The 20583-nt window shown below is 44.7% G+C and overlaps 1 protein-coding gene and 1 long non-coding RNA gene across 13 annotated transcripts in view; one reads left to right on the forward strand and one right to left on the reverse strand.

Moving 5' to 3' along the window:
* LOC148004574 (uncharacterized) overlaps positions 1-20583 on the reverse strand; it is a 105835-nt gene that overhangs the window by 29596 nt on the left and 55656 nt on the right. The gene's annotated exons all lie outside the window — the stretch shown is intronic.
* On the forward strand, positions 389-17734 carry LOC148004576 (putative sperm motility kinase W). Of its 11 annotated transcripts, none has more exons than XM_087559665.1 (10): positions 389-1654; positions 6186-6442; positions 6724-6916; positions 7145-7474; positions 8312-8465; positions 9514-9551; positions 10172-11268; positions 15239-15418; positions 15581-15914; positions 17204-17734. In XM_087559665.1, exons 1-2 carry the CDS (start codon positions 862-864, stop codon positions 6224-6226), a joined length of 834 nt encoding a protein of 277 aa, XP_087415791.1. In that variant the 5' UTR covers positions 389-861; the 3' UTR covers positions 6227-6442; positions 6724-6916; positions 7145-7474; positions 8312-8465; positions 9514-9551; positions 10172-11268; positions 15239-15418; positions 15581-15914; positions 17204-17734. The 11 variants fall into 11 exon arrangements, with proteins under 11 accessions (XP_087415791.1, XP_087415786.1, XP_087415785.1 ...); XM_087559660.1 differs by lacking the exons at positions 6724-6916; positions 17204-17734 and having other exon boundaries at positions 389-2347; positions 10172-10468; positions 10787-10994; positions 11066-11268; positions 15581-16100; XM_087559659.1 differs by lacking the exon at positions 17204-17734 and having other exon boundaries at positions 389-2347; positions 15581-16100.

Consider the following 20583-nt stretch of genomic DNA (forward strand, 5'->3'; position numbering starts at 1 on the left):
GCCAAGAAGAAACTCTTCACAATGGGCACCCTAGGGTCCCTCCTGCTCTCAAAGTCCCCAGTGCTTCATTCCTTTTAGATGATTTACCAGCTCCCCTTCCTTGCAGAGAGGCTTCTGACCTGTCTGAGTAACCGTCATTCTGTCTTCCTTTTGGAAAGAAGTAGGAATGGATGAATGAATGAATGAATGAATGAATGAATGAATGAATGAATGAATGAATGAATGAATGAATGAATGAATGCATACATAATGTGAGGAGGACAAAATAATCGATCTGATATTGGACCCTCAATGCACTTCCCAGGTGCTGCTCCTCTAACCAGAGCCTCAGGAGCCAATAGAGCATCTGGAGAGGTGATCAAAGTCTCTCTTAGGTTACAGCTTTTTTTTTCTTTTTTTCAGAGCTGGGGACTGAACCCAGGGCCTTGCACTTCCTATGCAAGCACTCTACCACTGAGCTAAATCCCCAACACCAGGTTGAAGCTTTAATGCACTTCCCTGTGCAGCACAGTACTGCCTGTAATTGCTAAACAGTAAATACTGACTCTTTGATCTGCTGAAAGAAGCTCAGAGAGGCTAGTTTCCTTTTCACAAGAATGGAAAGTTCCCTGAGGCCCAGAGTGGAGACACTATGGTTTACAGCCTTGTCTGTTTGGTGCATTTCATGCTGTGACCTCACAAAGAACCACTGTGATGTAAGAATGAGTGTCCTCTGTATAAGACAGTGGGCCAGCCTGTTGAATTTGTCCATAAGGACCAGGGAGCAGGTTAACGTTGACCTGTGGGACTCCTTGATAGCTGTGTATTTTGTTAGTTGACTGGTTATTGTAACTCACAACCTGTGTTCACCAGATCACAGGGATGGACATCACTTCTATTAAGAAGACTTTGGGCAGTCAGTATAGGGTGGCATTCTTTCTTGGCCAGGGTTCATATGGCAGTGTGAAATTGGCCTGGCACCGGAGAACACAGGCCCTGGTTGCCATCAAAACGGTAGAGATCAGCAAGAACACCATCAGGGCAATCCTGTCCGAAATGACCACTTTGGAGTTACTGCACCATCCAAATATAATTTCCCTCTTCCAGATCCTGGTTACAGCGAACCAGATTCATTTTATTTTACAATATGCTCCAGGAGGCAACTTAGTACAACTAATAAGTGAGGAGGGCCCATTGCCAGAAGAAAAGGCTAAGAAAATGTTCGGACAGATCGTATCTGCCATAAGACATTGTCATAGTCTGGACATTGTCCATCGCGACATCAAGCCACAGAATATACTGATAGATGGAGAGGGCAATGTTAAGCTTATCGACTTTGGCCTGGCAGTCAAATGCAGACCTGGTACATTACTGAGTAGGCACTGTGGAACCAGGGGCTTTAATGCCCCTGAACTGGTATTACGGCAGCCATATGATGGCAAGAGTTCTGATGTGTGGAGTTTGGGCGTACTCCTATATTTCATCACCACTGGCTACTTTCCCTTCAGAGGAAACACCATCGATGAGATTGAGCAAAAGATTACAACGGGGACCTATACCGTTCCACATCACCTGTCTGGGCAACTCGAAAACCTGATACATCAAATCTTCACGGTTTCACCAGAAATGAGGCCCTCTATAGAGGAAATTGAAAATCACCCATGGATCAAGAAATGTGAGTTAAAAATCCCGCCCATGTCTGACCCAGATTACAAAATTATAGAAATGCTGTGTGGCATGGGGTATAATGCCAAGGACATCTTGGAATCCCTCCAAAAGAAAAGATACGATGAGCCAATGGGGGCATATTTGAGCTTAAAAAATCACGTAAGCGAAGGGTATGATCTTGCATCTATCACTCCAACCAAGCCTGGGGATCCGTGCCCTCCGCCACCCCCATCACCAGCACATCCCTCTGTCTTTGGCCTTCCTCTCAGGAGAAGGGCCAGTGAGCCCAACTTTGGCCTCCTCCACAGACAGCCCTCAAGGGAACAGAATCCTCTTGACCTCATTCTATCAGGACTCAATATGGGCAGGTGTGTCTCCATGCCTCCTATTGTGGTATACTATCCTAAGAAGCAGAGAAGCACTTCTACCCGTGCCCTCCACTCAAGACCTGTAGCTTCCCCATGCGTCTACAACAACATGTTGGGAGTTGAAATAATCCTGCCACATAAGCAGGACATTGAGATGAATACATCATCTCCCCCTCAGACGATGGGATGGTTTAAGAGACTCCGCAAAGGAATCGGGGACTGTTTTTCAAGACTTTGCTGCTTCCCAAGGGCTCCAAAGAAAAAAACCCAGCATAGATCCTCCAAGAGAGTGGCCCCCCTGAAAAAGGCAGCAAGCAGTACCATATAAAAGGGTAAGCTAACGTGGGAGGGTGCATCTCCACTCTGAATTTTATTGTCTCTGTCTTTATTCATGTATTCTCACTGGAAATATCAGAAGAGTATACATGGGGTCTCTTGGGTTGGGGAGAAGTATGTCTACTCCAGCTGGATAAAACCCTGCTCATTTCCGTACCATCTGAGGAAGAAATATTTTTGGAGAATGCCTAGGTGGTGCTGATGTAACCGAACTAGCAATAATCAGCAAGTGAGTATGGGTACAGCCAGTCTGAAAGGCGGCATATAAGGCTGTTCTCTATGGGGAACATATTCAGATAGAGACTCTGCTTAGGGACCTAGTGCCTGGCAGAGTGACAGTGGTCAAAGTACTAAGGGGCCACCTCCATGTCTCCCTACAATTGAACTGGACAGGTGGAGTGTACTGAGTCCTGTGAGGTCTGACAATGCTGCTTGAATGAATACATTGGGATTCGGCTGTGGATACCCAGTTCTTATGTATCCTGCATGCAGCAGAGAGGGGTCAGTGTCACTAGAAGTTCCAATCTGGCATTCAGAGACTGGTCGTACAGTGTCATGCTAGTCTTACTTACCATCTACTAACCAGGGCTGAATAGCTCCTAGAGGATCTTTCTTGCTACCAGGCTCAAGGCAACTAAACCTCAAAATGAATGTCCCAGGACACTGACCCGTGGGCTCCTAGGTTTCTTTCCCTCCCATCATTTGCTATGCTACCAACAAGGAGACCTATGTTCCCTGTGAGTACAGCAAATGCCTGCTCCATAGTTCACAAGGAGCAGAAATGGGAAGTTTCAGTCCACAACTCTGTTCTTGCTGCTTTCCCTAAGCTGCAGTGCATGTGCTGGCTTGGTCAGCTCCTGATCAGGCCACTGGGCATTCAAAGTGTCATCTATTCACGTTCCTACACGTGCTACATAGCTAGGACACTCCTTCCCAGTCTTTCATACAAACCAAACTCACTGAGGTCTCACTCTAAAGCTCGAATTTCTTTGAACTAGCCATCCTCTTGAGAATCTACTGTAGTAGGCTTGGGGCACTGTATGCAGCAGACAGCAGCAGACTTGAGGGACATGGGAAGTGGGCTTCAGGTGTGAGAGCTTAAGTGCCTCCAGGATGTGATCGTGAACCACATTTCAAAAGTGCTCCAGCTTTGGAAAGTCCAGACTTCTGTCTACCATGTCTAGTATGAGTCTCAGTGCTGGGCTGAAGGATCCCACACGGAGATTTAGAGAATAATACACAGTGCTTCTATCATGGAGATCACCCGGCTTGTGTGACATGCTCTTCTGTGGGAAGGATAAGAGTAGGCACCCAGCGCATCTCTCTCACTGTGTCCAAGAAAGATGCAAAAGTTGTGAGTGAACCTCAAAGCGGCTAAGCCTGGGAAACTAGAAGGGTTGCTCCCTAAGCATTTGCCATCTTTCTGACACTCAGTCCTCTTCCACATCTGAAGAGCCTGGAGCTGGGACTCTCCTCATTTGTCAGAGGTTAGCCTCATGACATATGTCCCTGCATTTCCATGGGATTTTGTTGGCAGGATGTGGGTTCTTCGTCATGGTTAGGGTTCAGTGTCCTAGCCATCCAGCTTGCTCTTTGCATTCTGGGCAGAGCATGTTCAAGTTCTTCCCCTACAGCATCTGTGTGTCCAGTTCATTGCTAGAGTTAAGTCTTCTTTCATAGGCCTCACGTCATTCTTTCCTAACTGGAACAAGTCTTCCAGTGTCAAAATGAGATCTGAGATTCAATCCTGTGCTCTAGGTTTACTCTGTGTCATGCTATGATCAGTTATCCAGTCAGAAGTCATTGAATAAAAATGTGCTCTGTCCCAAGCCTTCACTCACTCCTGGGTCCAGGGATCTTTAGGCCTGAAGACCTATCTGTCCCCAAGCAGCAGATAACCTGGCAGAATCCAGGAAATCAGGAAGACAAAAATGATGGTGTAGTTCTGCATGCAAACAACTAACTTGGTAAGAGACAAAAGAGTATGCATGGTAGTCCAGGGCATCAGAAGAGACACTTTTGTGAGAGTTACAGCAGGAGAGACCCTGGAAGAAAATAATAGAAGGCACAGAGGGCCATGGCGGAAGCTGTGTGACCTACAGCCAGCATCAATCTCTGTATATGTTGCATATGATGTTGTCTTTTTCTGATACTGCAGTGTTTTGAGTCACTTAAGAATAAACTGTAAGTTTCTCCTTTAGGTGAAAACTCCTGAAATTCCTCTTGACTTTCAGGCTCTCTCAGTCTTGAAGGTCCACACATGGAAAAGACCTGAGGGGTGCACTCTCCTGAGTCCTGAGGATTGGAAAGGTCAAGATAGTGAAGAGAACAGTGGGAAGGAACAGAGTCAAATAGAAATGGGGCTCATGGTGGCATCCCAGAGTCTAGAGGCCCCGACCTTCCTTCACATGCACCTGTAGGTGTTTCAAACTCAGTGGTGGTTCTAAGTAAAAAGTGTCACCAGGCACCTCTATGGATCTGTGTGTGTGTGTGTGTGTGTGTGTGTGTGTGTGTGTGTGTGTGTGTGTGTGTGTGTTCATGCTTCCTATCCAAATCAAAGGCTCCATAACCTCGAGACAACATTTTCAGTGTCATAGGAATATCTTTCTACTCTAAAATATAGCTGAAAAGCGGCCCAGTTATACTGACTTGGCTTTTTCTCTCATGTTTCACCATCTATCCCTGGTCTCCTTAGATTTCTCCAGCTGAGAATTTTCAGTAAGTTAGGAAGCTACTATGAGTCTTCTGGGATTAGGCTGCCCTGAGCTGGAGCCACAGTCCAACAAGTGTTCACCAAATGTTTTTGTCTTCATTGCTGCCAGGAACAGAGAGCAGTGGGTCTTGCTTGGCTCTGGAGGAAACTGTTGTGTAATTTAAAACTGATGTATGTAAATATAATGAGGGAAGTCATAGTAACTGAAGGTAGATATTTAGAGGCAGAAACAAGAATAGAGGTCATGACTGGTACTCTTTACTGGCTTCTTCACAATGATTTCCTTGACCTCTTTCCTACTGCCAGATGAGCTACCATCCATACATCCCTACATACTTAGTCATTAATCAAGAAAAGGTACTATAAATGCAGTGGACAATTAGGCAGTGGCATAATGTAAACAAATATTTCCATCCCAATGGCCTAAAGTTGACCAAATTTCCAGGAAAGTGTCCAACCCATATGGGGAGGGGCAATCCCTTTCTGGCATGTCAGTCACATCAGGGTGTGCACTTTTCCTGTCACTTGGATCTGTAGAAAACTTGAATTTGTCTTCTGTCACACTTTCACTCGGGTATCTATTAGGTGTCTCAGCCACTCACCATCTCCTCATCAATTCTATCCTCCATTTGTTTAAGTTCTAGGATTTGTAGCTGCTGTGTTTATCTGCAGATGATGGTCAATAGAATCCCTCTGGAACCTAAATTCAGACAGTACATAGAGTGTCTGCACTCTCTGTATCCCAGAGTCAGCATGAGACAAAGCCCAACAACACATGTGAACTCTTCCCTCTCACCCTAAAGGACATGGTGATCCATTAGCTTCCTGATACACAACATCCTGACATCCAGCAGTCAATGGCCTTAGCAGTTCTTAATGGCCTCTGGCTCTCTCAAGTGCAGACTTTAGTCATTAAGGAAAAGGGAAAGGATCCATAACTTCTCCCTTCTCTGTACTTGCTCTAGTGTCCTTCCCTCCTGAGTGCTTTCGCAGTTCCTCTAGTTATAATCTACAAAGGGAGGTCTCATTCAGTCGGAGGTTCTGAGAAATGATTATTCTGTCATTGTCCTGGAAACCTGGGTTTCAGTCCCCCTCACAACTAATTTCTTTCCCTCCTTCAGCTTCCCTCCTGCAGATAATGGTGCATTTGAGGCCAGGATAGTCATGGATTCCTGAGTACAAGGACAGTGGCTCATTGTTGCTAAGGATCCCAACTCAAATTACCAACACTGGACTGAAAACACAAACTAAGCATTGTGACGTGTAAGGCTCTCAGGAGAAGCCAGATCCCAGTGGCATTAGTGTGACAAACAAGCTGTGCCCAAGGAGCTGACACTCTGGCAGAGTCCAGGACATCCAGGAAGACAGAGGTGGTGAGGTAAGTCTGCATCAAAACAGGTAAAAACAGTAATAAAACTGTCAGTTCCCATCCTTGTACAGGTTATTGGGAAACACTGTCCCTGAGAAGACAGCTCTGTCGAGCTGAGCCTGGAGAGAAAGAAGGCATGAGAAGGAAGGCAATGGCAGCCATGTGACAGGCAGCCATCATGAATGACTGGACCTGACGAGTGTCTGTGATACTGTGATAGATATTTATGGACACCCTAAAAGGAAATTTATTGTGTTTCACCTCTTAGTGAAATGCTGTTCTCCACGCAGATCACAGACCCTGGGAGTGTTGGGTATTGCTACCTGCCAAAGGCCTGAAGTGTGCACTACTGTTGTGCTGGTGGGATTGTCAGAAGATGAGGAGGCCATCCTGATAGAGACAGTGTAGGAATCCCAGAAACAACAGGCCATGTTGCTGCACGTGGCTAACCATCGTTGATTTTGCATGTCAGTTTCTAAGCTGGTAAGGAGTGCAGATAAAAACTGTCACCAGAGGTAATCCTGAACCTTGGTTGTACACCAGCACTGTAGTTGGCTTTATCTCCCATGCAGACACTCAGTCTCCCTCAGCACACCCTCTTACTGTCCAGGAATTTTCTTAGCTATACAAATAACACACTGTGTTGTTACAGGTCGAATGACCTAGCTCAATCCTCTGTTCTCTTACATTCTGTCCCTGTCCTCTTTTTAGATATCACCAACTATGACTCTGACATACAATGAAGCAGTCGAGGGCCATGAGGCTTTTCTGACTGAGGCAACACAGCCTGGAGCCCAAATCCCGAGGCTGTGCACCAAAGTCCTTCCGTTTGTCACTGGTGAGCAGAGTCTGACCTGAAAGTCTGGACCTGATCTCTCAGTGAAGGCAAAACCACTTGACCTCTGATTTTGAACTGCAATTGTAGCTAATGCTGCTATTGATTTAAAAATCTAGTTCAATATGTGAAAAAATACACTCTTCGATCTCCTGGAACATTCTGTCTCAGAGAGGACCATGTCTACACGTCAAAGGAAAGACCAGGTGAGGAAGATGGGGAGGTCCCATGTGGATTTCTCACTATGTGATTGATCTCAACCCACTTCCCAAAGTTCCTTTAGTTCCAGCATCAAATTAGTAGGCCTAGGATGAATAGAGCCCTGAAGTGCTGATAGAGACTGAGGGCTCCCTGGGTGGCGTGTCCCATGAAGAGACCCTTCAGGATCTTTGGTGTGGGCAGATTTCTCCTCACTCTTTGAACATCATAGGTTATGAATGCTCTCCCTGAACACTCCGATATTCACTGGTCAGTTTACAGTCCTGCCTACCACTTCAGGAACGTTCTCCCACTCTGATTGACTTCTGGGATCCAGCTTCCTTTTCTATAGAGGGTGCTTAGTGCTGTAAAACGGGAATCTGACTAACACAGTGTGTTGAATAGCTGGCCTTCTGTAATGCCTAGAAGCAGCACAAGATGGGGCTAATGGATCCAGTCATCCCTGTATCCTTCAGCACCATAGAATTTGTGATTAGTTATCAGCACAGAAAACCACTTTTCTTTGATTCTATCTTTTCTAATTCTTTTCTAAATACTAGAACTAAATACTCAATACCAGAACTGACCTGATTGTGTAGGAACATGGGAATATCCTCTAAAGTTCTACCATCTACACACCCTCTGCTGTCCTCTACTTCTGGGCACTTGATCCCTGTGACTGTCTTCCTGGGATGTTCACCCTCTCGTCTATTTACACATCTTCTCTCCAGAGTCTCAGTATAGTGTCATTATGTGAAGAAGCTATGGATGCATCATGACCAACGTAGTGGGGACTCTGTCCTTATCATCCCATGGTATTCCATACTCTCAATTGTCACTTGCAGATCCTGGTGCTTTCCCACAAGAAGTTGCTCAATGTGGCTACCAGGCAGGCCAAACAAAAGCCTCTGTCTGCAGACAGGAGGGCACCAACAATGTGTCAAGCAACCTCATCTGCATCGTCACAAGCATCTGCAGTGTGGATATCTGGTCAACATGGTATGGCCCCTCCCTTCCCTGGCTGCCACCATCAAGTGTCATATAGGTCATCCATTTCAGTGCCAAGACCTAGAGGAGTTCTGCTGGTTAGGGCTTGGAAAAGGTCCAAGTGCAAATGTGATGGCGTTTTGTGTTATTGGTTATTCCTTAAATGTGGGAAATCTGTGTATCCAGCTGTTACAAACTGCCTTCTTCTCTTGGTTTTCTTAGAATATGAATGGAGATCAGACATTCATAGAGAGTGAAGCCATGTCCACCTGGTCCTACCGAGCAAGAGTTGGTAGCTACAGTTTGATAAATTTGACTAAGAGAACCAACAGATAACTTCCACTGTTGTCTGAGTTGTTGTTTTTTAGTGTCAGTGTGATTATCTGAAACAAAATATTTTTAGTTTCATTTCAATCCAGTGACTTAACACTTCCTGGTATACTGCATTAGCACAGTGTAGCTAAGGCACTACAAAGGGGCTACCCATGTTCTATCCACAGGCAGGAGTGTGAGAAATTAATGCATGCATGTATTCTTGCTTGCTAGTGTTCATCTAAAGGCCTCTGCTCTTATGAAGTCTTTCCCTAAGACTAGGGAGTGGCACTGCTAAAATTCTTGTTACTTCCCATGTCATTTAAGATCATAAAATCGATTCTCTACAGACTTGCTCACAGGAGAAGGATCATCTAGAGGATTCCTTTGTGAAGACTCTCCCTCCAGGTCACATTTCCTGTACTAATTGACAGTTATAATTAAAGATCATGAATTTCTCCCAGTGGCCACCTCGCCGCTCAACATTGAAAACTGTCAGACTTGTGACTAGAGGCTTTAGCTTCTCATTTTACCTAGGGTCAAAGCTGATATCTTGTAGAGTGTCCTTTCTGGCCTTCTCAGTTTCTCCCCATATTATACCTGACAGTGTTTCCATTCAGCCATCAGCTCAACACTATGATGTATGTACTGTATCATTGACTAGTACTTTCTAGGCAGAGATAAAAATTTCACAGCAGACTTGTTGGCCTTCAGGTTGATCTTTTTCTTTTTCTGTTTCCTCTTCCAGGTCTTTTGACAGTTGTGGAGCCCCTCTCACCAATAAAGGTTAGCAACTTGTCGGGCTTTCATGGCATTTATGGCAGTTAGATTGTGCTTCTTAGACTAAGTCCAAATCAGTGCTGCTAGGTATGTATGATGCTTATATACTTTACCCTAATTTAAACAGATGGTGTGGGCACTGAGAACATGTAGCCCTGCAAAGCATTTTAAATTATTTACATATTTTCTCATTTACCTATTCACTCTCCCCTACATTCTGTCTGTAGTCTGTCTCTTCTATCTCTTCTCTGGTTTTTATATCTTTTGTTCCGTCTTTTTCTCATTCTTGGCATCTGTTTCTGACTCTCTCCTGTTCTCTTTCTTACTGCCTAACTCCCGCTTTGTCTATCAATCTGTCTCTCCCTTGCTCAATCTCTATCTCTTTCTCTGTCTCTCTCTTCCTTTCTCTCTCTCTCTCTCTCTCTCTCTCTCTCTCTCTCTCTCTCTCTCTGTGTGTGTGTGTGTGTGTGTGTTTGTGTGTGTGTGTGTGTGTCCATGCATGTGGGGGCAGGTAGCATGTATATTTCCTGGAGAGCCTGTGAAGGTCAAAGTTTAACTCAAGTGAGGTCTTTCTCAAACTCATAAAGGACCTAGTAACTGAACTCTACTACCTATTATTGGAAAAGCTTTTGTAGGTGAAGAACCTGAAGGATCTGAGGCTGTGCCAGTACATGCTGGAGAAATACTTGACTGGACTCGGGAGTAGGAGCCTAGACATTGGCCCACAGAAGTGCTGTTCTCCTTCTTTGGATACCCGTCACAACAACACAATCTTCTCTGTCTACTGGAGTTGTCTTGGTTGTAGATTTGGAGATCCTCAATATCCCAGCTTAGTTCTCTAATGTTAAGTCATATCGACTCTTAGCATAGTACTTTATTTGCCACTGTTCTTTCTACCTTTATTTTGCCAGAATTTTCTATGGGTAAGTTATTCCATCTATAACACTTTATGATGTGTAAGCCCACACGAAGGTACCCAGAGCCCCTACACAATGTGCTCTTATTTACCTGTGAGAAGTCCAAGCCAGTAACCCCAATCTTAACTCAGTGGTGAGAAGGAATTTAAAACTTAGAACAGGACTTGTTTTCATTCCTTTCTTGTTAGTATCATTCACAACTTCTGTAGAAGTTGGGAGTCCAGAAAGCAAAGGGCGGGATTTTCTCACATGATCTTGACCCATGTTGGGTTTTTTGTCTTCCATCTCCACCTTTAACATTTAATATACCACATCTCTCCAAAGGTCATGCCTATTCTAGTGTGCTGCACTCAGTGAAGAAGTTGGAGGAAGTGTCAAAAGAGTGAAGGCCAAGCTCTGACTGTGACAGAGAGTTTGAGATGGACAAATGATGCCTTGAAAAACACGTGACTTTTCGCTGTGACCTCCATCTACTGTAAATAACCAACAACCTGTTCAAGGATCAATGTGCCTCTGAGATGAGGACAACAAGGTAGAAGGGAGTCCACAGAAGGAAACGGGTCTGAGGGCTAACACCATAACGCTTCCAATTCTGTCTTCTAGGCATCACTAAGAAATCTATATAGTCCTACCTCCCAGAAGATGAGTGAAGGTGTTACAGTTAGGATGACTGTTGACATGAGGCTCTCAGAGGTTCACCACAAATCGGAAGGACAAGATTGAGATTGCCATTCTTACGGTCTTTCCATAGTCTCCCCTTGCAATTAGAATTGACCATCACTGGGGACCTCATCTATTAGATGAAGGTAAGATGATCATCTTAGGAAACCTAGTCTTTGCTGCTGAGATACTGGGATTCCAAACAACTCTGAGAGGAGAGGGTACAAAGTGGAGCTCAGTTCTGCCTCTCATACCACACATAGCTGATGTCCTGGGGTTCTGTTCTCAGGAGGCATGGAGGACATGTATCTATTTCATGAAAAAGAAACTGTTACGAGCAGTCTGAGGTCCCTGTACTTAGAGCAGAGTCTTTGATTGTACCACATCCTAAGCAAGAGAGGTTGGAGACATTTTTGCAAATGACAAGAGCCACCACTCTCCCTGCAACTATTGTAAGGGATGTTCCCTGTACATCTTTATCCTATGTGATGCAGGTGTGAGTTAGATACTCTGACTAGAATAACAACTCAATGATTCTAAATTATTGATATATGGAAGGACAGGGTATTGGTTGTGTCTTGGTAAATGTACCCATGTCTGTCCATGACTGAGTTAAGTAATACACTGTGTCCTTGTGTGAAGGGGAAACCAAGGCCCTTCTGAGGTCTCTCCTGACAGTGACTGCCCCAACAACAGAGAAACTCATCAAGTTTCTCAGGATCTTTCCTTCCTCCTGGCTTATTTTGAAAATAGTCTCCTCCCCAGACACACCCATTTCAGTCATTCTCACAGCCATGACCTTGACACAGTCTCGATATCTTCCAACTCATAGCACTCTCTTTGTGTAACATGGAAAGTTCTTGGTCATGCCCAGTGTCCTAACAATTCTAGAGTAAGCCTGCTTTACTGCACATTTAGACTTGTCACAGCAGGCTTCATTCTTGTGTAACATGGGCAGATGTCGGCCATGCCCTGTTTCCTAACAACTCTAGAATGAGCCCACTTCACTTCACAACTAGGCCTGTCACAGCAGGCTTTACTGTGAGCCATGTGGACATCTTCTTCCTTCTGTATGGTTTCCCTGTATAGTAGACAAGGGAATGATATCTCAGGATATCCCTCCACCATGTTAGTCTTCACAGCTTCTCCGTCATGTCCTTGGCCTTTTGAGGTGAGCCAAAGCAGCAATTCCATCCATTGCAAAAGGCAGTAACTCATACCCCATTCTTTCCAGACATGGCCCAGATCTCACCTCCAAACTATTTACAGCACTTAATCCATCTCTCAATTCTCTGAGGTCCAGATGATGAGCTGGCACTTGAAGGGAATGCAGAGGTGACATATCCTCTCATGATGATCCTCAGAGAATTTAGCTATTAAGACCAAAATAGAGGGAGACCATGACTGCAAGCTGACCTTTGTGAGCAACATATCCTCTCAGGACATGAAGCATTGACATTGGGATGTCTCTAAAGAGGCAATGGCCCATACTCTTCATAGCAGAGGCTTCTGTCTATTTAAAACTCGAGGGAGAAGTGGGCTCCTTCTCCCATAGATGTGAGCAGGGTTGTCAATTTCTTCTGTCCCAACACGGATCCGTGGATCACATATCTGATTCTTTCTGGTCCCTGGAAATCCCAGGATCCTCTGAGTTTAACATAGGCAGCCACTGGGATACAGGTCAGTGTGGTCTCTAATGTTGCTGTGCCTCCATTTGCTGCACATTGTGGCTACATTGCAACCATGCTCTCTGGGTTCACAGAATGCTATGCTGTACTCTAAGCTTTCCCAGTCTCAAGGGTGGACTCAATCTGGCTTGTTACTACCACTTTTTTTGGAGGTTGCATCCTGAAATGCCATGTGCTCTTCATAATTCCATTAAATGCTTTTACTATTGTTTGGTACATATGAACATTCGTGAAAATCTACATAAAACTCTACATACAAGATGTATTCAAAAACAGTAAATGCTGTTTTTCTAAGCCATTATATTCCTGAACCACTGCTCCAACCCCACTAGTTATCAAACCCCCAAGATTGGCTCTGTCGCATCTGGCCAGTGATTCCTGGGGATGTCTCCTTCTGGTTCTTAGCAATGACCCTGCTGCTTTAGGCAGGCAGACTATGTCATTTTTCTCAGATGGTTGCTGTGAAGACCCTCTCACTTGTATTGTCTGATGTGCAGTCAGTTTAACATAGCTTGCAAGAAGCAGTTGAAAAGACCACTTGCAATGTTGTGGTCATGGGCTTAATTGTCAAGGAAACTCGAACACATGAGACTGACGTGGGTAAAGAAAAAAATTGTGAAATAGTCTCAAATTCTCAGTGATGTGTTCAAATATGTGATGCTCAAGATGGTGCTTAAAATTTGGAGAACTCATTTATTAGTGTAGAGCCTAAATAGTCCTTTTTAAAAGGCTAGGCTAAGGCATAGCCAGGCAGAGTCCATACTGTTATAGTGCAGTACTGAAAGACAAATCTACTAACAGCCTTTGGCATTCCCACAACTGTGTAAAGATAGATGGTCCTACTAGATGTCATAAATGATCCTTTTATTGTAGGTAACTGTCATCTTTTAGGATTTTATCCTCCTTATCTGTCATGTGTCCTTGCTGTCTCTAAGACTATGTCATGTTCTTTTTTTGAAGTACCAGCCTTCCCATAATCTGGAACATTACAAAATTTGGATGATGTTGCAATGAGGGGTCGGCTGGCATATGCCCTAAGTAGAAGCTGAGTGAGTTGTGGGGTTTTCCTGAGTTCAAGGTACTTGAACAGAGTGAGGCAGGACAGGTACCCACAGTCTGGAATCACTGGTCAAGCTTTATGTGTACACTGCTCTACTGTGGGTGGCAGTGCACAATGAGAACTGGACGCTTAGCTGGCTTTATCCTCACTACTCTCTCACAGGTTTTCATCTTGGACCAAACTGGTTCTGATCAAGGCACAGTCTAGTATGTGATAAGTTTCTATTTATGGGTTGGTGGATAAGTTAGGATTCTCAATAGATACTGTTTTGTAGACCACTGTGTGCCTCTGTTTTGAGCCCTGCCTGTGGCATCACCAAGTCATGTGATCCCTCCAGACTTCTTCCCAACATTTATCATCATGTATAAACCTTCCATCCAGCTCTGAGAATTCATTTTCCAGAAAGTAGATCATCCTTGGATGGCAATGACATCTTTGGGCCCTCATAAGCCAATCCTGGTGGAGAGTAGAGATCTGTCGGTCATTGGAGGAAAGAGTCTCTTCTGGTTCATGATGAGCAGATTCCAGGCGACTTTTATCAAGTGTAATAAGGTGATCTAGACCCTTTGTTTGTTAAGTAACTGCCCAGAAAATTTATTTTACCCTCCTCCCCCACATTTGCACAAAAGGCATAAGAAGTCTACTGGAGTCTTTTGGGTCATTAGGGCCCTGCTTGTGTCTTTAGCAAGGTACTGCTCTGCGAAGAAAACTCTGGACAGTGGCATATCTGCAATGTGTCCCTACATTTTCATGATGCTCCTATGAGACCAGGAAATAGAGAACACAGAGTAACATCAAAATATAAACTGTTGTATGACTGTTGGGCTGTGCACAGTAGACTGGGCATTCTTCAGAAGTACCATTTAGACATTTTTCAGCTATGGAGAAAGAACCCTTTGTCCATCATCTTCACCGCTGGTTGTGTTTATATTTGTGTCGCAGACCTTGAGCTTTTGAGTCTCCAGGGGGAATCTTGGTCATGTCACTGCAGGATGTGCAGTGGGTCTCCTTGCTTGTCTTCTGTACATTGATAGCACAGGTGATGCTTTCTATAACTCGGCGTAGGTCCCTGAAGGTGTAGTTGTGTCTCTCTCCCTCAGTACCCAGGATCTTCATGTTCTCTGTGCTCACCCCATTCTCAAAGTTTTGTAAAACTTGATCCCCAGTCATGGTCTGTCCACAAGTGACAGGGCATTTGATGTATACTTGAGGACACCCCTAACAGGTTGTTTCCAGTTTTTACCCCATTGTAGGGAAGAGAACAAAGACCTGCAGATGTCATGTTGTTCCCTAGTATGGGCCATGCAGAATAAAATTGGGCAACCAACAACAGAATTGCTGAGTGCTTGACCCTGACATTTTCTACAGGATGTCTAGAAAGCCTCTGGACAGGCAGCATGGCAGAAATCAACTCTTTCCAAAAAAAAAAAAAAAAAAGGCCTGCTGCTGACACTGGATAGAGCACAAACAAGCTCTCTGTCTGACTCCTTCAGCTCTTGCATATCCCCTTGGCTAACATTTCAGAGCTTCTGATTCTTCAGACATCAGGTTAGAGGGACAGGAATGGCAATGAGGGTTTTCTTATTCATTGGTAGAGTGCTAGAATGTCTGGTATGTTCAAAAATTATTGGGAAAGAGCTGGGAACATATCTTCTGAAAAAATATTCCCTCCATTTACACAATCTCCTTCCTTTTGTTCTCCACATCCAGCTTTTTGATACTGAAGAGATTGTTCTACCTGATGAGACCAGGCCTAGAAGATGGACTACATCCAAGAAGCCTGGCCCATCTAAGGCCAAGTCACATCTTTAAGAAATATTTGAAAGCATTTGTGCACGGGATAAAGGTGCAAGGACCAAAGTCTCCTTAGACATTCCAGCCTACAGAGGGTCTGACAGACTCAGGTCAAAGGTTACGTCTGAAGCCTAGATCATGAAGAAGGCCCCACTCCACAGGAGAAGTCTGTGGCTGATGCTGTTGCAACCAGGACTATGATTGTGAAACTTGTGTCTGTGGATAGCAGATTCACAAATCTTGTGCCCAGGTATCCACAGGCCTTTTTTCATACATTCCTTGGTATAACTTTGCAAGTCCTGACTTTGGAAGTGTTGGGTCCTTCTGCTATCTCACTTGACATATAGTCCAAGAAAGATTTTTACCCCTTTAAGGGGCTGGAAATAGACTGGACTCACAGTTACCATTAAAACTGAAGTTCTGTCCTTTGTGGTTATTGGCCCTTTTAAAACTTGTTTGACTGGGAACAAGGCTCAGAGCCTGATATTTCCAAGATTCTCCCCTACAAATTCAGAAACCCACAGCTCAAAGCAGTACAGATAACACTCAGAAATTAATCCAAGGACAAGGTGTCTGACATGAGAATCTTACAGATTTATTTAAAGGTCCAGGACTCACCAACACTACACCTACGTGGAATCATTCAGGGATTCCACCGTTAGAATTTGGGAGCTGCCATTCACAGAAATGACCACTGGAGACTCTCCATGACCCATAGTGCTGTGACTGCCATGCTCTCTGTCAAACTCCATAGGATGTCACCATTAGTAGAATACTAGTGCAGGGCAGCAGAGCAGTACAGTGGTCCTAGGGTGGTGTCATGGTTGGTTCTAGGAGATACTGACATCACACCACCCTCTACATCTAGAATGAAAGGAAGAGGAACACAGGAGGGAGTGTGTGATTGAATTCATGGCCCAAAGCAGGCTAGGTGTCAGCTATCAATCTGAAAGAGCACATCTGCCTCTGTATGGAGGATTCAGATCAGGAATGTGACCGGGACCAGATGATTCAATTCTCGCAAGAGAAAAGTCCTTTACATGACATCTTGCACCACAACAGAACAACCACAAGATAGCTTGTCCTTATAGGAACTGACACACCAAGGGCATAGGGGAAGTCTCTGGAATATACAGGATTGGTTGAGTACCACACAGGATGGCTGACAAGCTAGCAGAAGTGTAGGACACACACTGAGGTCAAGTGCCAGGTATCATGACCTATGTAGCCACACAGCTGGACTGAAGGGCTTTATTGCTCTGACTGAAGCAGAACCAAAGCAGGGCCTGCCTCAGCCTCCATCTGTACCTTGGCTCTAGTTGCTTCTTTCTCTTGCAAGTCACAGCATCATGAGGCAACTGCCTTGGTTCCCGAAATCACATGGTCTTTGTTCACGTTAAAGACAGGGCATTCAAGAATGTATTCTCCTCCTACCTATGTGCTGGACTAGGGACAGGAGATCAGATCCCTAGGCCTGGACTTCTGACCATTCCCATAGTGTATCAGTGAAATATTTAACCTTGGATTTCTTGCTCTTAGAGGTCAAAATAAACCTGTCAGTCCGGGAGTCTTAACAAGAATGATACTCTGGGATTCATCTAAGCCAGGCCTCTTACTCAACCCTTCTGCTGCCTATTTCTTGGTTCTAAGCATGGACCTCAAAGTCACCCTAAGCCTGCATCCTGAGTTCACACCCTGAGATGCACGTAAGACTGACCTGAGAGCTGCTCAAGAGGACACACACGGGTTACACCACAAAGAAAACTCTATCAAAGCTGACATAGGCCAGGAATTTGGTTCCTGACTCGACAGTGCTTGTCCAGTGAGTGTTTTACAAATTATATGGATTCCCAGGACCAGAGCCAGAGTCACAAAGTCAGGAGCAGTGTATAGTGTGAAATTAATAGCCAACAGAATCTTCGGTAGCAAGCTAAGAACCTGCAGAGAAACCTCAAACCCAGCCTGCTGGATGGTGCCAAGATCCAGTAAGGAACACTTCCTAAGAGAAAACTCTTCCTGGGAGAATTGCAGCCCAATAAATGGATGCTCTCATGATTCTCGGTGAAATAACTCATGGACCTTTTTTCCTTGTGAACAGGGAACTTCAAAACATCATGGGGTGAGGTGAGGTGAGATCCAGGGAAGAAGGCTGCCCTTTGGCTCAATCTGAGAAGTTAGGATGCTTCATTTGCAGGGGGGAGGATATCAGGTGTTGTCCTAAGTGACATCATCATCCTGGTGAAATGTCATGTCACTTGTTCTGAGACCAGTAGGCCTGAGTTGTAACTAATGCCTACACTTTTCAATTAGGAGAATTCCTGGAATTTTTTAAACCTATTTCATCCATGCCAGCTCTTCTGTCTTGTGGCAGACACCACTGACCCACATAAAACCACACTCGTGAGTGCACATGTGGACACACACACACACACACACACACACACACACACACCCCAACCCCGTCATCAAATGAATACAGGGGCTACAAAACTAAAAACATGGTCCTCCAAAGAAGACCCTCAAAGGTAGATACTTAAACAAGTGTTCCCCATCCTCATCATCCTGGAAGAGGAATTTAAAGTGCTTTATGTGACCTGTGCCCTGTCCACCATGACAGGTAACAAGGAAACCAAGGTCAACAAACGATGGGTGGGACAGGGAGAATCATGGTTGCTTACACACTGATAGTGGGAAGTGAAACTGGGGCCACCCCACTGGCTGCCAGCCATTTTGTCCCTCAGAATGAGTAAAATAGGAAGGCTGTCTGATCCATCGATGTGATGCAGGGATCCTCAGACATGCAGCATCATTGTTGCATTGTTCACTATGGCTCAGAAAAGGAACCAGGCAGAATGACACCTCATTAATGTCCTGTTTACACACACACACACACACACACACACACACACACACACACACACACACTCACTCTCCATCTGTGTGTGTGTGTGTGTGTGCGCGCGCGTGTTTGTGCAAGCTTCTGTGAATGCACTTGTGCATGCAATGTGTCTTATTTGCTTTCTCTTACCCATGGCCTGTTTATTTTCCTGACACTGTTTTGTGGGTCTCCATCCATTCCTCACTCTAACCTTGGGTCATAAACATTAGACACTATGTCTACTGATATTGGCCACTATATCTCTTGTCTTCCCCTCTCAGAACTGGTCCACTCCTTACTGCTCTAGTAAGTGTCCACTGTTTCCTGCATTTAATAAGTGGTTTGGGCTTTATTTGGGGGTATTATTTGATGTTAGGTTCTGTTCAGATACTTTCTGGTCATGTTCTTCACAGACGTGGCAAGAATCTTTTCCCAGGAGGAGAATTCAAAGATTAAAATAAAATACAGATGTCATCAGGATATGGAATGTGAACATTAAATTTGGATGCTCTTACTTTTGGAGAACAGTAATATCGAGACAAATGTTGTACTGATGCTCCTCTGTGTTTCCAGGGTGGTAGGATTATGCCTGTCAGGTCCCTGCAAGGCCAGGACAGGCTAATGTTACAATGTAAAGCCCAGGGAGCTATGATTACTCCTGAGGTTTGTCCTTCTGAAGAGGCTGGCCATGCAGCGAGGTTGAGTACTTTCCTTGGCCTCTGCTGACAGGTCCAGGGAAAATCCTGACACATAGACTAGAAATTAAACCAAGACTGGTACATAGGAGTCCTTTGGATGCAAAAAACAGCTCCCTGGACAATAGGGATGAAATCCCAACCCAGACTACAGACTTATATACATGGTGTTCCTTTTCCCTTATAACTTCTGCAAAAATGCTCCATGTGAACATGAAATGGACAGTGCCCTCAGCACATCTCCACAGTGTTGGTCTAGACTTTTGCCTCAGGGCCTTTTCCTTCCTTCCTGATGATGCTAAGGATCTCTTTAGGGGTTTGGTGCCCATAGAACCATGTGATTCAGTATTTGGTTCCTAGTGGGTAAACCTGTTTCAGAAGGATAAGGCAGTGCTTCTTGGGGAAGAGCTGTGTCCCTAGGGTTCGTTTTATAGATTTCAAAAGCCCAAGTCATTCCCAGTGATTTCCAATCTGCCTCCAGTTTGTGGCCCAGAGAGCTCTCAACTGTTCCTTTGCTGTACCACAATGTACTAGTTCTGTAAATGTGAGTCTGAATCACACACTATCTTTTACAAATTTCTTGCCTTGGTCATGAAGTCTTAAGGAGCAAAGGAAAGGAAGATGTAGAACTAGAAGCTCTTGCTTTCATGGATCAAGCAGGCTGACATTTATTCATTGAGTCAAAGCCTATAGGTACTTCAATGTCCTTTGCTGTTGAGTTTATCATCTCATTTCAGACTAATGAACAGTAAGTAGTTGAAGAGAGAGGCGATGCATAGTCCTAGCCATTTGAGATGCCTATGAGCCAAAACAATGACCAGCATGGCTAATATCCGGTTACCTGAGGCTCCAGAAATACAGAATTTCTAAGGTGAAACCAGAGCTGCGTCAGGCATTTGGACATCAGCAGCCCTTGAGTCACTCCTTCTCATAATTGACTCCATGTGCATACTTCAGCATGGAGCTCCTGTGAACCCATTGGATGAGTACCCCAGACTTAGGTGGAATAGCTCTGTGGCATGTATCTGCAGTTCAGCCTTATACAGGACAGTGTTCTCAACTAGGGGCAGGGATCCCTGCAATGTACTTAAGGAACACAGGGCTCTGATCCATTCTTTCTCCCTTCATTTCCTTCAGATTGGAAAAATTAATTCCGTGTTAATATTTTTGAGATGAGTGGGTGGCCCCATGCCTGAGGCGCAAACCATGCCTAAACTCTGGATATGCTCTCTACAGGATCTTGCAACCCACTGTTGGGTATTTCAACTAATGTGATCCCCATGTGTCCTGGGAGCCTCTTGCTTTGCTAGAATCTCAACTTTCTGGTGGCTATCCTAGTTCCCCAC

This window comes from Rattus norvegicus, chromosome 7 (assembly GCF_021556685.1).
Source record: "Rattus norvegicus strain SHRSP/BbbUtx chromosome 7, alternate assembly SHRSP_T2T, whole genome shotgun sequence".
Lineage (NCBI taxonomy): Eukaryota > Metazoa > Chordata > Mammalia > Rodentia > Muridae > Rattus > Rattus norvegicus.